Below are 14395 nucleotides of genomic sequence, written 5' to 3'. Positions count from 1 at the left end.
TTCAATTCCTGGATATCCTTGTTAACCTTCTGTCTCATTGATCTGTCTAATGTTGACAGTGGGGTTTTAAAGTCTCCCATTATGATTGTGTGGGAGTCTTAAGTCTCTTTGTTGGTCTCTAAGGACTTACTTTACAAATCTGGGTGCTCCTGGATTGGGTGCATATATATTTAGGATAGTTAGCTCTTCTTGTTGAATTGATCCCTTTACCATTATGTAATGGCCTTCTTTGTCTCTTTTGATCTTTGTTGGTTCAAAGTCTGTTTTATCACTGACTAGGATGGCAACCCCTGCTTTTTTTTGTTTTCCATTTGCTTGGTAGATCTTCTTCCATCCCTTTATTTTGAGCCTGTGTGTGTCTCTGCATGTGAGATGGGTCTCCTGAATACAGCACACTGATGGGTCTTGACTCTTTATCCAATTTTCCAGTCTGTGTCTTTTAATTGGAGCACTTAGCCCATTTACATTTAAGGTTATTATTGTTATGTGTGAATTTGATCCCGTCATTATGATGTTAGTTGGTTATTTTGCTTGTTAGTTGATGCGGTTTCCTCCTAGCATTAATAGTCTTTACAATTTGGCATGTTTTTGCAGTGGCTGGTACCAATTGTTCCTTTCCACGTTTAGTGCTTCCTTCAGGAGCCATGTAAGGCCAGCCTGGTGGTGACAAAATCTCTCAGCATTTGCTTGTCTGTAAAGGATTTTATTTCTCCTTCACTTATGAAGCTTAGTTTGGCTGGGTATGAAATTCTGGGTTGAAAATTCTTTTCTTTACGAACGTTGAGTATTGGCCCCCACTCTCTTATGGCTTGTAGAGTTTCTGCAGAGAGATCCACTATTATTCTGATGGGCTTCCCTTTGTGGGCAACCCAACCTTTCTCTCTGGCTTCCCTTAACATTTTTTCCTTCATTTCAACTTTGGTGAATCTGACAATTATGTGTCTTGGAGTTGCTCTTCTCACGGAGTATCTTTGTGGTGTTCTCTCTATTTCCTGAATTTGAATGTTGGCCTGCCTTGCTAGACTGGGGAAGTTCTCCTGGATAATATCCTGAAGAGCATTTTCCAACTTGGTGCCATTCTCCCTGTCACTTTCAGGTACACCAATCAGACGTAGATTTGGTCTTTTCACATAGTCCCATATTTCTTGGAGGCTTTGTTCATTTCTTTTTATTCTTTTTTCTCTACACTTCTCTTCTCACTGCATTTCATTCGCTCTTCAATCACTGATACCCTTTATTCCACTTGATCGAATCGGCTACTAAAGCTTGTGCATGCATTACGTAGTTCTTGTGCCATGGTTTTCAGCTCCATCCGGTCATTTAAGGACTTCTCTACACTGTTTATTCTAGTTAGCCATTCGTCTAATCTTTTTTCAAGGTTTTTAGCTTCTTTGTGATGGGTTTGAACATCCTCCTTTAGCTTGGAGAAGTTTGTTATTACGGATCATCTGAAGCCTTCTTCTCTCAACTCATCAAAGTCATTCTCCGTCCAGCTTTGTTCCATTGCTGGTGAGGAGCTGCATTCCTTTGGAGGAGAAGAGGCATTCTGATTTTCAGAATTTTCAGCTTTTCTGCTCTGGTTTCTCCCCATCTTTGTGGTTTTATCTACTTTTGATCTTTGATGATGGTGATGTACAGATGGAGTTTTGGTGTGGATGTCATTTCTGTTTGTTAGTTTTCCTTCTAACAGTCAGGACCCCCCAGCTGCAGGTCTGTTGGAGTTTGCTAGAGGTCCACTCCAGACCCTGTTTGCCTGGGTATCACCAGCGGAGGCTGCAGAACAGCAAATATTGCAGAACAGCAAATGTTGCTCCTGAGTCTTCCTCTGGAAGCTTCATCTCAGAGGGGCACCCAGCCATATGAGGTATGAGTCTGCCCCTACTGGGAGGTTCCTCCCAGTTATGCTACTCGGGGGGCAGGGACCCACTTGAGGAGGCAGTCTGTCTGTTCTCAAATCTCAAACTCCATGCTGGGAGAACCACTACTCTCTTCAAAGCTGTTAGACAGGGACATTTAAGTCTGCAGAAGTTTCTGCTGCCTTTTCTTCAGGTATGCCCTGCCCCCAGAGGTGGAGTCCACAGGGGCAGGCAGGCCTCCTTGAGCTGCGGTGGGCTCCACCCAGTTTGAGTTTCCCAGCTGCTTTGTTTACCTACTCAAGCCTCAGCAATTGTGGACGCCCCTCCCCCAGCCTCGCTGTGGCCTTGCAGTTCGATCTCAGACTGCTGTGCTAGCAGTGAGCGAGGCTCATGGGCGTGGGACCCTCTAAGCAGGTGTGGGATATAATTTCCTGGTGTGCCGTTTGCTAAGACCATTGGAAAAGCGCAGTGTTAGGGTGGGAGTGACCCAATTTTCCAGGTACCGTCTGTCACGGCTTCCCTTGGCTAGGAAAGGGAATTCCCCAACCCCTTGTGCTTCCTGGGTAAGGCGATGCCCCGTTCTGCTTTGGCTCACCCTCTGTGGGCTGCACCCACTGTCCTGCACCCACTGTCTGACACTCCCCAGTGAGATGAACCTGGTACCTCAGTTGGAAATGCAGAAATCACCCGTCTTCTGTGTCACTCATGCTGGGAGCTGCAGACTGGAGCTGTTCCTATTCGGCCATCTTGGAACCTTCCTGGTTTTTTTTTTTAAGAAATGTTGTCTTTCTCTGTCACCCAGAGTGGAGTACAGTGGCACAATCATAACTCACTACAACCCTGAACTCCTGGGCTTGAGCACTCCTCCCACTTCAGCCTCTCAAGTAGCCACGATTATAGGTATGAGCCACCATACCCAGGAATCTGAGAGTCTTGGTAAGTTAACATTAAGAATACCCCAGGGCAGGGGATTTGACTGTGGAAGGCCCTATGGGATTTCCAAGGAAGGATGATAGTGGGTCAAACAGATGCCCACGATAAAAATCAAATTGATTCAGAAGATGAAGAAAATGTGAAGATGATCACCTGTCATTCCCTAGAAGTAGTCACCTCAGCAATTTCCAAAGCCATGCAAGAATGTGTGAAATAATTATATATTCCACCTGTTCCTTACCTAAGCCACTAATACGACAAAAGACCAATGAATGCTAACCCAAAAATAGCCATTTAAAAACCCCATTTGGGAAAATCTCCTGGGCACAGAAGTCTGAGCATATGGGCCAGTGAACTATACAGGATTACTATTTGTAGCCCCCCAGAGGATTCAAGTAAGCTTAACGCATATGTCATCTTGAGCTAAGGCTGCAGCCACAAACACTGTCAAGGACTTGGAACAGTGTATTATACAACCATTTGGTTCCCTATCATACATCTCACTGTACAAAAGAAGGTATTTTATGCAGCCACTGTGCAGAACTAGCCCCCTCCCCAGAAAGAATCCTAACATGATATGGACATGTCAACATCATATTCCACCTATGGAGTAACTGTCAAATTACTTTTGACATGAGAACAGATAATTGAAATATTTATTTTTGAAAATACAGTATAAGACACGGGATATGAAGGGCTGGCTGGCTCATTCAGGTGACTGTGTGCTCTGTCCACATATGAGGGGAAGTAAGGGAGAAACAGATTTAAAAAGGCTTTTTAGTGCTAGAGGAGGGAAGGAAGAGGTGGAGGATGCTGCTCTGCTAGAACTCTCTCTCTTTCTTTCTCGCATTTGGATGATCCAGTGGAAGAAAAAATTGCTGCCCAAGACACAACTTCTATTGCTTTGAACATATATGTACATATTTTTCAGGAAACCCCTATGCTGGGTAGTGACTTCATATCATGTGGCCAAACAAGGATTGGCTGTAAGTTCACCCATTTTTCCACTCACCCCATGTAGTGGGAATATAGCTATGTTGCACTTGACTGAGGCAGCCCTGCCACTTCTTCCCAAGAATGGACAAAAGGCAAGGCCCTGGCAAGTTTCCTACTGCTGTCTTCTTTATGGGTTGATGGTATGACTGAACCAGAGGCCCCTGCCTGGGAGACCACATCTATGTTCTGACAGGTGACAAATGGAAAAAAGGTGAAATATGAAGAGAAGGAAAACAGGAGAACAAGTAAATGATGACTCTGGGGAAAGTACTGTCACTCTTAGCCCCCTAGAGTGTCTCAGGGTGAGAAAATAATACACCTGTGGCTCAGGTGTAAGGACACATCATGGTTGATGATGGAACAAATCTTCAGAACTGTTCTCCTCCCAAATCAAATTAAAGCTGATTTACATGACTCAGGATCCCTGAACCCCTGCCTGAATGGTAGCAGATTGGCACTGTTTTTTCGGTTGTGATTTATGGGTTATGCTTATTTTTCTAGTTCTTTTCTAGGTACTCTATGTGGTTTCCTAGCCTTCATTGGACCAGGGATGTGCCTTAGGCTTCTCTCACTGCTTCCAGGGGCAGTTGAGACTTCAGGCAGCCTGCACAATGCTTTTTTGTTAATTAGAAAAAGATGCACTCCTTACTCTAAACAGACACAGTACTGCACCACAGTTTATTTGGAGCAAGTGCCAATCTTTAGCCTTCACCTTAGCCTTCCTTCAGGGCCCCTTTGGTAGGACACAACTCATATAACTATACTCAGTGATCCTGGGGCCTGATGTCTTATTTCAGAATGCCAGCCTTGCTGGAAATTGTGTGTGTTTGTTTCTTCCTGGTGCTGACTGCACCTAGCTGAATCTCCAAGTTGTCTCTTATTTCTAGATTTTCTTTTACTGTCCTATACTTACCTGCTAGATTCCCTGTATTAGTCAGAAGTCTTTCAGTTACAACCTATAGAAACCTTACCTCAAACTGATTTAATTGATGAAAGAAATGCATTAGCTCATGCAACTAAAATAACCATATATTAATATAGATTTAGGCATGACTGGAGTTGGTAGGTAATCAAATGAAATCCTTCAGAGCTGCTTCCACCCTAGTCAGCATTACCCTCTGGCAAGCTCTCCCTTCCTACAGGCAAGATGGCCCTAGAAACTCCCGGTCTAGATTGGAAGGTCTCATAATTTAGCCTCTTTTGGCTGATTTAAGTCAAGTGCTGAACTAATCTCTGTGTAAAGGGTCAGAGACTATGACGATTGGTCAGAGCTAGGATGTATGTGAACCCTTCCTGCATAAAGTTGGCAGAGAGGGCATTAGTTCCTCTATCACTCACCTGTTGCTGCAAAACAAACCATTCCATACATTGTGGCCTAAAATAACAATTTCTTATAAGTAGATGGGTTTGCTGAGCTCAGGCAGGCAGTTTTTCTGCTGGTTTCTCTGGAGGTCTCCTATACAGCTGCATTCAGTGGGAGCTTGGCTGGTGCTGGAGTATTCAGGTTGACCTCTCATCACAGTGCTCCTCTCCAAGGAGCTTCTAATCAGTCAGTAGTTTGACTTGGACTTCTTCATAGCATGGCAATTGGGCTCCAAGAAGGAGGATGCAAAAGTTTCCAGTCCTCTTAAAGCCTGGTTCAGGAGACTCAGAATATCCCTTCTGATAATATGTATTCATTAAGGCAAATTATAAGGTCAACACGGAGACTTCGCCTCTTCATGCGAGGAGCAGCACACAGAGATGAGAAGAATTGTTAGCTAACTACCACAGTTCCCCTAAGAAAAACCGAAGTCATGTTACAGTGGGAAGGACAGTTAAAAGACCACATCAGGGCTGGGCACAGTGGCTTACGCCTGTAATCTCAGCACTTTGGGAGGCTGAGGCAGGTGGATCACAAGGTCAGGAGTTCGAGACCAGCCTGACCAACATGGTAAAACCCTGTCTCTACTAAAAATACAAAAATTAGCTGGGCGTGGTGGCGCACACCTGTAATCCCAGCTACTCAGCAGGCTGAGGCAGGAGAATCTCTTGAACCTGGGAGGTGGAAGTTGCAGTGAGCCGAGATCGCACCACTGCACTCCAGCCTGGGCGACAGAGCGAGACTCTGTCAAAAAAAAAAAAAAAAAAAGGAAAAAAAAAATCAGTCCCTGTCACTCTCTGTTGGACGCTCTGATGCTTATTACTGGTCTGTACCCTATTCCTGTTTCTGTTCATCCAGTTGTTGAACCACACGTTCTGCTGGCTGGAAGGGGCATCCTCCTTTTGTCTGCAGCTCGGACTTTCAATTCAGGGGACAATCCTAGAACCTGATGCCTCTAAGATTACTGTGTCTTTTTTCAGCTAATCAGGCCAGTCTTGGTATGTCCAAGGATAGTAGGGATAAATTTTTGTAAATACTGTTAAATTCCAGAATATAATGGCCAACGGACATAATGAAATATCCCTCACTGGCAGCAAGAAATGTAGTGTTGTTATTAAATAGGTGTTTGGGGATCATTTTGCCAAAGGGGATGGACTGGGTTTTTCTAAGTCTGATCTATGATTCTATGGAATGCTATTGTACGATTCTCAAAGTATGGTTTCTGGACCAGCTGCATTAATAGCATGTGAGACCTGTTAGAAATGCAAATTTTGGGGTCCCAATATTAACTTACTGAATCAGAAATTCTGAGGGTGGGCCCAGCCATCACCTTGTGTTTAACAAGGTGATTCTTATGCATGCTGAAGTTTGAGAAGAATGGCTGTCCAAAGTCATTATCTTTCAGATTGTTTTCACCTTCAGGATCCTACATATAGATGACACTAGAAAGATCTGTCTCCACTAAGTTTACTTTTCTGTGCTAATAATAGTTATGAGACCACCATTTAGATTAAGGTTAACTAAAGAAGCCTTGATGGGTGTTTGTGACACTGGTAATATCCTCAGAGGATACTCTTTCCATTCCTATTATTTTAGCAAATATTTATCTTTAGCCTGACAGTTCTCGACTTCCCATGGTCTAGATGTAATGTTAATTTAGACAAAAATCACAAAGGAGAATTCTGAAGGTCCTTGAGGATGCTACTGCATCCTCTATCTGGATTTCCTTGAGTAAAATTTACTGTTGGCTTAACTAACTGGTTGTAGGTAGGTTGACTGTAGGTGGAGGCTTATGTTTCAATCAATACCTTTGATCTGTAAGGCACCTTGAAATATGTAGTGTGGAATATGGTATGAAAATGTCAGCCAGGCAAGGTGGCTCACGCTGGTAATCCCAGCACTTTGGGAGGCTGGGGCGGGCAGATCCCTTGAGGTCACAAGTTCGAGACCAGCCTGGCCAAAATGGTAAAACCCCATCTCTAATAAAAATACAAAAATTAGCCAGGTATGATGGCACATGCCTGTAGTGCCAGCTACTCAGGAGGCTGAGGCAGGAGAATTGCTTGAACCTGAGAGGCTGATATTGCAGTGAGCCAAGATCATGCCACTGTACTCCAGCCTGGGTGACAGAGCAAGACTCCATCTCAAAAAAAAAAAAAAAAAAAAAAAGAAAAAGAAAGAAAATGTCATGATCTCTGTCTTCTAGGGACTCATAACATGGTAGAGGAAATAAAATGTGCATAACAATTATATATAATGCAGATTAAGGGCTCTGAGAAAGGGTCCAAGTGCTATAGGAGTTCAAAAAACGCTTCATGGAGGAAGTCCCATTTCAGCTCAGTCCTGACTAGTTTTGATAGGCAGGAATATGAATATGTTTGGGATGCAGTCCACATTTGAGCATAAAGAGGAAGCTGAAGTCAAGAACCAGCAAGTGAATATTTATATCCCCAGCACCTCATTCCATAATTGGCACAGAGTAGATGCTCAATAAATATCATGTGTCCTGGTTCATAGACAAACCATTGACCCATTGGCTGAGTAGCAGATTTTTTTGTTTTTTGTTTTTGGGGAAAAAAAGAAGAAATAATATGTTAAATGTAAACATAGATTGGAAGATACATTCTGATTTCAAAAACCTTAAAATGTGAAAGGAAAGTGCTTTTCTGATTTTTGAAAACATGGTATTTAGTGAGTTTGAGCAGAGTAGAACTTTTGAGTATTCCAACAGAGGCATATGCAGCTGGAAAGGCAGATGGAACCAGATTATGGAAGACCCAGGACTCTAGGATAACACTTTTGATTTTTCAGAAGGAATCACGGGAGGAATTTTGAACAGGTAGTCTGCTGTAGGAGAAGTAATAGAGTCAATGAGAAAATTATAACTGCTTTGTATGAATAGCAACAGAGAAAAAAAGAACAAAAACGTATTGAGCACTTACATTAAGACAGGAAGTATGCATATGCTAAGTTCATTTTTTAAAAAATTAAACAATGTTAACATTTTGCCTTTTCCTCCCAATGTACTTGTGTATGTACATGTGTGTGTTTGTGTGTGTGTGTGCTGCATCATATGTATATATATTTGATACAGAATATTTGTACATATTTATGGAGTACTTGTGGTATCTTGTTACATGTCTAGAATGTGTAATGATCAAGTCAGGGTATTTAGGGTATTCATCACCTCAAGTATGTATCATTTCTATATATTGGGAACATTTCATGTCTTCTGTTTTACATTACTTCATGCAATACACTATTGTTAACTATAGTCACCCTACTCTGCTGTCAAACATTAGAACTTATTCCTTATATGTAACTGTATGTTTGTACCCATTAATCAACTTCACTTCATCCTCCTTACCATTCCAAGCCTCTGGTATCTATCATTCTACTCTCTGCTTCCATGAAATCAACTTTTTTAGCTTCTACATATGAGTGAAAACACAGATATTTGTCTTTCTGTGTGCCTGGCTTATTTCACTTAACACAATGACCTCTGGTTCCATCCAGAGTGTTGTTGCAAATGATATGATTTCATTCTTTTTAATCGCCAAATAGCATTTCATTGCTAAGTTATTATAAATGTGATTTAATCTCAGCCAATTTGAACAGATATTGTCTATCCCCTCTTACTGATCAGGAACCCAAATTTAGGGAGGATTAAAACTCTTCCCAACACTATGTTGCTAGTGAATGATGACACTGTTTACCTTCAAACAAAGTGTAAAAAATAGTTACATATTTAATATGGACATTCTATTTTCCTTTCAAATAGCACTGTACTCTTTAGTTATACTAATTTCTTGAATCCAGAAACTAGTAATTGACTTATTTGGGAAACAGGGAGATGTTTTGAGAAACATTATCATTTTGATTTCAGTTAAGGTGATGTGTCAGAGATGGATGGCTGACCACCAAAGGTTTGTAATTGGCTTGTGTGGTAGAGGTGTGGAGGGGAAGCAGCTAGCCAACCAGAAACTAGAGTTTCCACTTCTTTTGCCTCTAGTTTTCTCACCAATAGAACTTGAGCAGAATTAAGTTGTGTCAATTCTGGTCAAACTTTCTTCTCCACATTCTTTTTCCTAATCCTCTAGTGGAATGAAGAGGATTTCTAAACCTTAGAGGAGGGAGGAAGCAACAAAATGGAAGGGGCTGTGCCTCTGACTGATCACGTGGAAAGCTACAAACCAACCGGAAACTCTGGGATTAGACATTACTTGAGCAAGAAAAAAAAAAAAAACTCTATTAAGCCATGGAGGTTTAGGAGTTTAGTTGTTCCTGGAGCAGGTATTAACTAATTTGTTGCTGATATGTTTGAATCAAAGTTAGGAAGCAAATAAATAGCAAATATGAAGAAAACATGTTTATTTGGATTTGTGACTTGTATTAAATAGTTATAAAGATTTGACTTATAATGATATATAGTTTATATTAAAATGCCAAATGTATAGAAAATTTTAAAAAGCGGTAAGCTTTCCTTTCCACTCTTTGGATCTAAAAATATTGATCCAGTTATAGTGTTTCTGCATTTAAAGAGTTTTGTCACATAAGGTCTCAGTGGTTTGATTAATTATTCTTCTGTGCTTAGCACCATGGTCTCTTCAGGTTTTCCAACAGAGATGGACTATGTGGATAAACTAAAGCACTAGCTTTAGATAATTCTACTGGTTTTCTCCCTCTGATACCAATGAAAATCTACTGACACTCAGAAGCAATTAGAAAATCTACTGATATTCAGAAGCAACTTAGAAAGATTTAATAACCAGAACCTCTTGATTATTAAACTAATTTTCCTCAACTTAGCAGTGGAAATGATCCCAGAACTTTATCTTTTTAGGCATATGTACTTGTCCTAGTAAACCTTTTTACACTGCAGTTTTTCTTCATACAACATTGGCCTGGTAAGCTATTGAGATGATTAAGCTTTTCAAAATTTTGTTTGGTTCCCACTGTTTGGACTGACCCTACCCACATTATGTATGCCATTTTGGTTCAATAATTTATTGTTTACTTGATGGCATTAGTTCTCTTTTAGAAATTTCTTTATTTTTAATAGACAATAATTGTATACATGTATGGGGTATAGTGTGATGTTTTGAGGCATGTATACATTGTGCAATGATCACATCGGGCTAATTAACATATCCATCATGTCACATACTTATTTCTTTGTGGTGAGAACATTTCAAGTCCACTCTTTTAGGACTTTAGAAATGTACAATACATTATAATTGACTATAGTCACCATGCTGTGCAAGAGATCAGTGGAAATTATTCCTCCTGTCCAACTGAAACTTTGTTGAAAGGGTTAATTCTTAAGCAGCTTTTCCTTCTCTGTTTCCCATGCTCCCTTGTAGAAATGGGATGTCAGCTTCTGCCCACAGCCAGGTCTTTTTAGAACTTGTGTATCATGCATGACTACACAGCAAAGGAATGAGGGAACCCTCTTTTCTCAGGCATCTACCGCAACTCTTTCCCTAGACCTCCATAACCATTTATGCTAACACGTGTAAGCACATTTCTTTGGACAACTACCAGTAATTCAATCTACTTTGAATATATTTCTCCCTCAACCATGGATATAACTTAGGATCATTTTGGAAGCTCCCATCTGCAAGTACCTAGGGATATATATCAAAATGAAAGGCAGAGACCTTACATCACATTGTCCAACCCATGGCTGGTGGGCAGCATGTAGCTCAAGACAGCTTTGAATGCGGCCCAAACCAAATTCGTAAACTTTCTCAAAACATTATGAGATGTGTGTGTCTGTGTATGTGTGTGTGTGTTTTAGCTCATCAGCTATCATTAGTGTTAGTGTATTTTATTTGTGGCCCAAGACAATTCTCCTTCCAATGTGGCCCAGGGAAGCCAAAAGATTGGACATCCCTGCCCTACATACTAAATAAATTCAGAGAAGGGGAAATCAGAGTGGTCTGCTGTAGCCAGGTTTTGATTCATGAAACAGATGAAACATGAGACCTGAAGATGTGGAAAAAATTTCAATGGTCAGAGAGGACACTGGACATTGTGGGCAGGGGGCAGACATAAAGAGAAAAGGCACAGAAGGAGAGAAGTGAACATGACATGTTCAGAGTAGGATTGAAAAAAGAGTCTGGCAGGTGTCAGAGGCATGTAAGGGCGCCCTGGGAGATGAGAAAGCAGTGAGGGGCCTTCAATTGAGTGGGTCCATTTTCATTCAGGAGTGGAGCTACGTAAACAACAGTGACAGCTGACTGTGGTGAACGAGGAAGAGTATCTGGTATTGAAGTGTGGATTGCAGAGGGTAGATCCTGCAGACAGTGAGACCAGTTTGAATGTCACTGTGATCATCTGAGTATTGGGGATAGTAGCTAGCAACAGAAACACAATCCTTTAGGTAAGTAAAGATTTTATAAATAATGAGATACAATGAACCAGAGTCAAAATGATTGTAAGAAGAACTATGATGCCACTGATAAAATCAAGGGACTCTGGGAAAACAGCTATTAATACCTTGGTGAGGAAGTTTGGACATCTTGAATCTGATGTAGGACATTCAAGCTGAAGGGCTGGGTAGGCAACTGAAAATGCAAAAACTGGACCTCAAGTAAGAAGGCAGTGAAATGCTGAGTGTGGAGATCTCTCTTTATGCTGAATTGCTTCCTTCTCCCACCCTAATCTTCCCTACGTTTTTTCCAACCTGCTTCACAGCCTAGAAGCCAGGTTTGGACCATCCAGTACATCAAGCTGAACTTTCTTGTCTTCTGGTTTTCAGTAGAACTCAGCCAAAGGCAAGCACCGGCAACAGACTGAAGGGGTGAAGGAGAACATAGTTGAGGTGTCTCTTTCTCCTGACTCCTTGTTTTGAGATCTGGCTGGGTCCCTGCTCAATGGAAAGTCACAGCTCCTAGCCATTAGCACATGAGAACACGCAGGCTATAATGGCATCCTCAGGCTGGGGCATGTTCAAATCTTTCTTCCCTCTCAAGGGGACAGAAGCGAGCCCTTCCAACGTGCAGGGCTGATTTGAAGTAGAATGTTTATAACCAGACTGCCAGTGAGTCCTCAATGAGAGGAGAGCTTAGAGGGGAGAGATTAAGGAGTCCATAGAGAGTCTCATCCTACTGATGCTCTAGTGTTTCTCAGCTTGGGTAAAGGTTTGATAAGCTACTCGAGGAAAGTCACCTAACAGTTATTGCGCACCCACCACGTGCCAGGCAATGGGGAGCTTTCCCTAGCTTACCGTTTTTAACGACCAGTAGCCCTGGCCAGCGGTTTATAGCACGCGCTGAACCCTAGAGCAGGAAGCAAAAGGTGCAGAAATTCTGTGGGAAGGCGGCTTCCCAGGGCGGGTGTGCTGGGGACCCAAGCGGCACCGCGGGGAGGGGGCTCTACGCGCTCAACCCCGTCCCAGGCACTGTCCGCCGCCTCCACCCGCCGGCCTCCCGCAGCCTGGCCAGCGCCATGAGGACCAAGCAGGTGAACTTGCTGATCACCCTGGTCGCCGTCGCGTTGTTCAGCTTCTCTTGCTTCTGCATCTACAGGATAACTCAAACCAGTAAGCGGCGAGCCCTCCTCCCGCCTCCTTTCCCGCCGCGGGGGCTTCGGGGCTGCAGGAATGCAGGCGGGGCGGGGTCGGCGGGTGCGGGGGCGATGCGGGAAGCTGGCGGCAGCCGCCCGCGCTGGCACTGGGAGGCCCGCGTCGGTGCCTTCCCGAGGCCGCGCCCACCCTGGTCAGCGGCGGCTGGGCTGTAACCTGCGCCCCGACCTCCTCCTCCAGGGCCGCGTCCGACCTGCACGCGCGCTAACGGATCTGGCCCGGGGTACCCGCCGCTCCCTTTTCCTCAAAGGTTCAAGGACCCCGTCTGTGCACTGCTTTTCCCCTCTCCTGTTCTTCCTTCTCGAAACTATGGCTGTCTGACCCCAAGAACTGCCCTTACACAGCCAGCATCTTTCCTCATCTTTCCTCCTTCGTGGTCCGGGTTACATCACCAGGCCCCGCTTCATGCCTCCCTCCTCCCTGGAGTGTATTTTGCGTACCTGAAAAGAGGTGGTAGAAAGGAGAGGGACGTCCCTGACCACCTACAGCGCGGGCCCAGCGCCTGGACTTCTCCGATGGACCTGTGTTCCGCTCCCACACACACTCAAGATGTAATTTCTCCAGGCCCATAGAAGTACCAATTTAGGAAACAAAGGTACAGGTTGCCCAGTTTAATTTCAATTTCAGATAAACAATTATATATTAGTATAAAAAATTGCATGGGACATAATTATTCTAAAATATTTACTTCTTTTTTATTTTAATTTCAAATTTAACCAGGTATCCTATATTTGATCTTTCAACCCTAGTTGTCCGCGGTGTAAAATTTTAGCATTCAAGTAGTTAAATTTTTCAATTTAAGACTTAGGAATCCTGCAAATTATGAACCCAGCCTTCCACGATTGCTCTTACGTTGTTTTCAGTTAAATTTTCGTTTATTTACACATGTATGACTTAAGTGCACACAAGGTAATCTTGGTAGGAGTGCTGAGGTTGAAGTTTGGGAGTGGCTTCATGTTTTAGCCCTCCAGTTAATACTAGATTTTATCATCATATACACAAAATATTCTATATCCTGCTTGTTTCAAAGATTAGGAATGCGTATTAATTTATCTGCATTATAATATTTCTACTAATCTTTATAGTCATTTGACATAGTTTCCCTCCTCTTCATTTTCTATAAAGAACATCATCCAAATGTCTATTTATTTTAGCACAATGAACAATAAGCACACTTACAACAAAAAATAAATGATTTCTTGTAATTAGAAAGCAAAATGTAAAGTTTTATAGTAATTTTTTTTAAGACAAAAAAAAGTAATTTTAATTTTTTTTCGCTGTTGTTGCCCAGGCTGGAGTATAGTGGCCGCTGCACTGCAACCTCTGCCTCCCAGGTTCAAGCAATTCTCGTGCCTCAGTCTCCTGGGTAGCATGTGCTACACCACGCCCGGATAATTTTTGTATTTTTAGTAGAGATAGGGTTTCACCATGTTGGTCAGGCTGGTCACAAACTCCTGACCTCAGGTGATCTACCCACCTAGGCCTCCCAAAGTGCTGAGATTACAGGCGTGAGCCACCGCACCCAGCCTAGTAATTTTGGAAGGTAATTTAGAATGTTAACCTCAGAAGTTTTAATATCATTAATGATTTTATAATGAAACTGTAGACCTTGAGATCCTTACAGTCATTTTGGTGTGTTTTCTAGTTATGACAAGGAAA

General features: G+C 42.5%; 1 protein-coding gene across 5 annotated transcripts in view; it reads left to right on the top strand.

Annotated features, from left to right (window-relative positions):
• Positions 1-14395, top strand: part of MGAT4D (MGAT4 family member D) — a 79536-nt gene that overhangs the window by 11771 nt on the left and 53370 nt on the right. For 3 of the 5 annotated variants that reach the window (XM_054553554.1, XM_054553552.1, XM_009240333.3), the window contains exon 1: positions 11538-12694. The exons of 1 other annotated variant lie outside the window; for it this stretch is intronic. In XM_054553554.1, coding sequence (XP_054409529.1) covers positions 12601-12694 — 94 coding nt within the window. In that variant the 5' untranslated portion in view covers positions 11538-12600. Of the gene's footprint in view, positions 1-11537; positions 12695-14395 lie in introns of those variants that run through there. One more of the 5 variants, XM_054553555.1, reaches the window with a different exon arrangement.

Source organism: Pongo abelii, chromosome 3 (genome assembly GCF_028885655.2).
Source record: "Pongo abelii isolate AG06213 chromosome 3, NHGRI_mPonAbe1-v2.0_pri, whole genome shotgun sequence".
NCBI lineage: Eukaryota > Metazoa > Chordata > Mammalia > Primates > Hominidae > Pongo > Pongo abelii.
The sequence above is the reverse complement of the archived record's forward strand: the minus strand, read 5'-3'. Positions and strand labels throughout refer to the sequence as shown.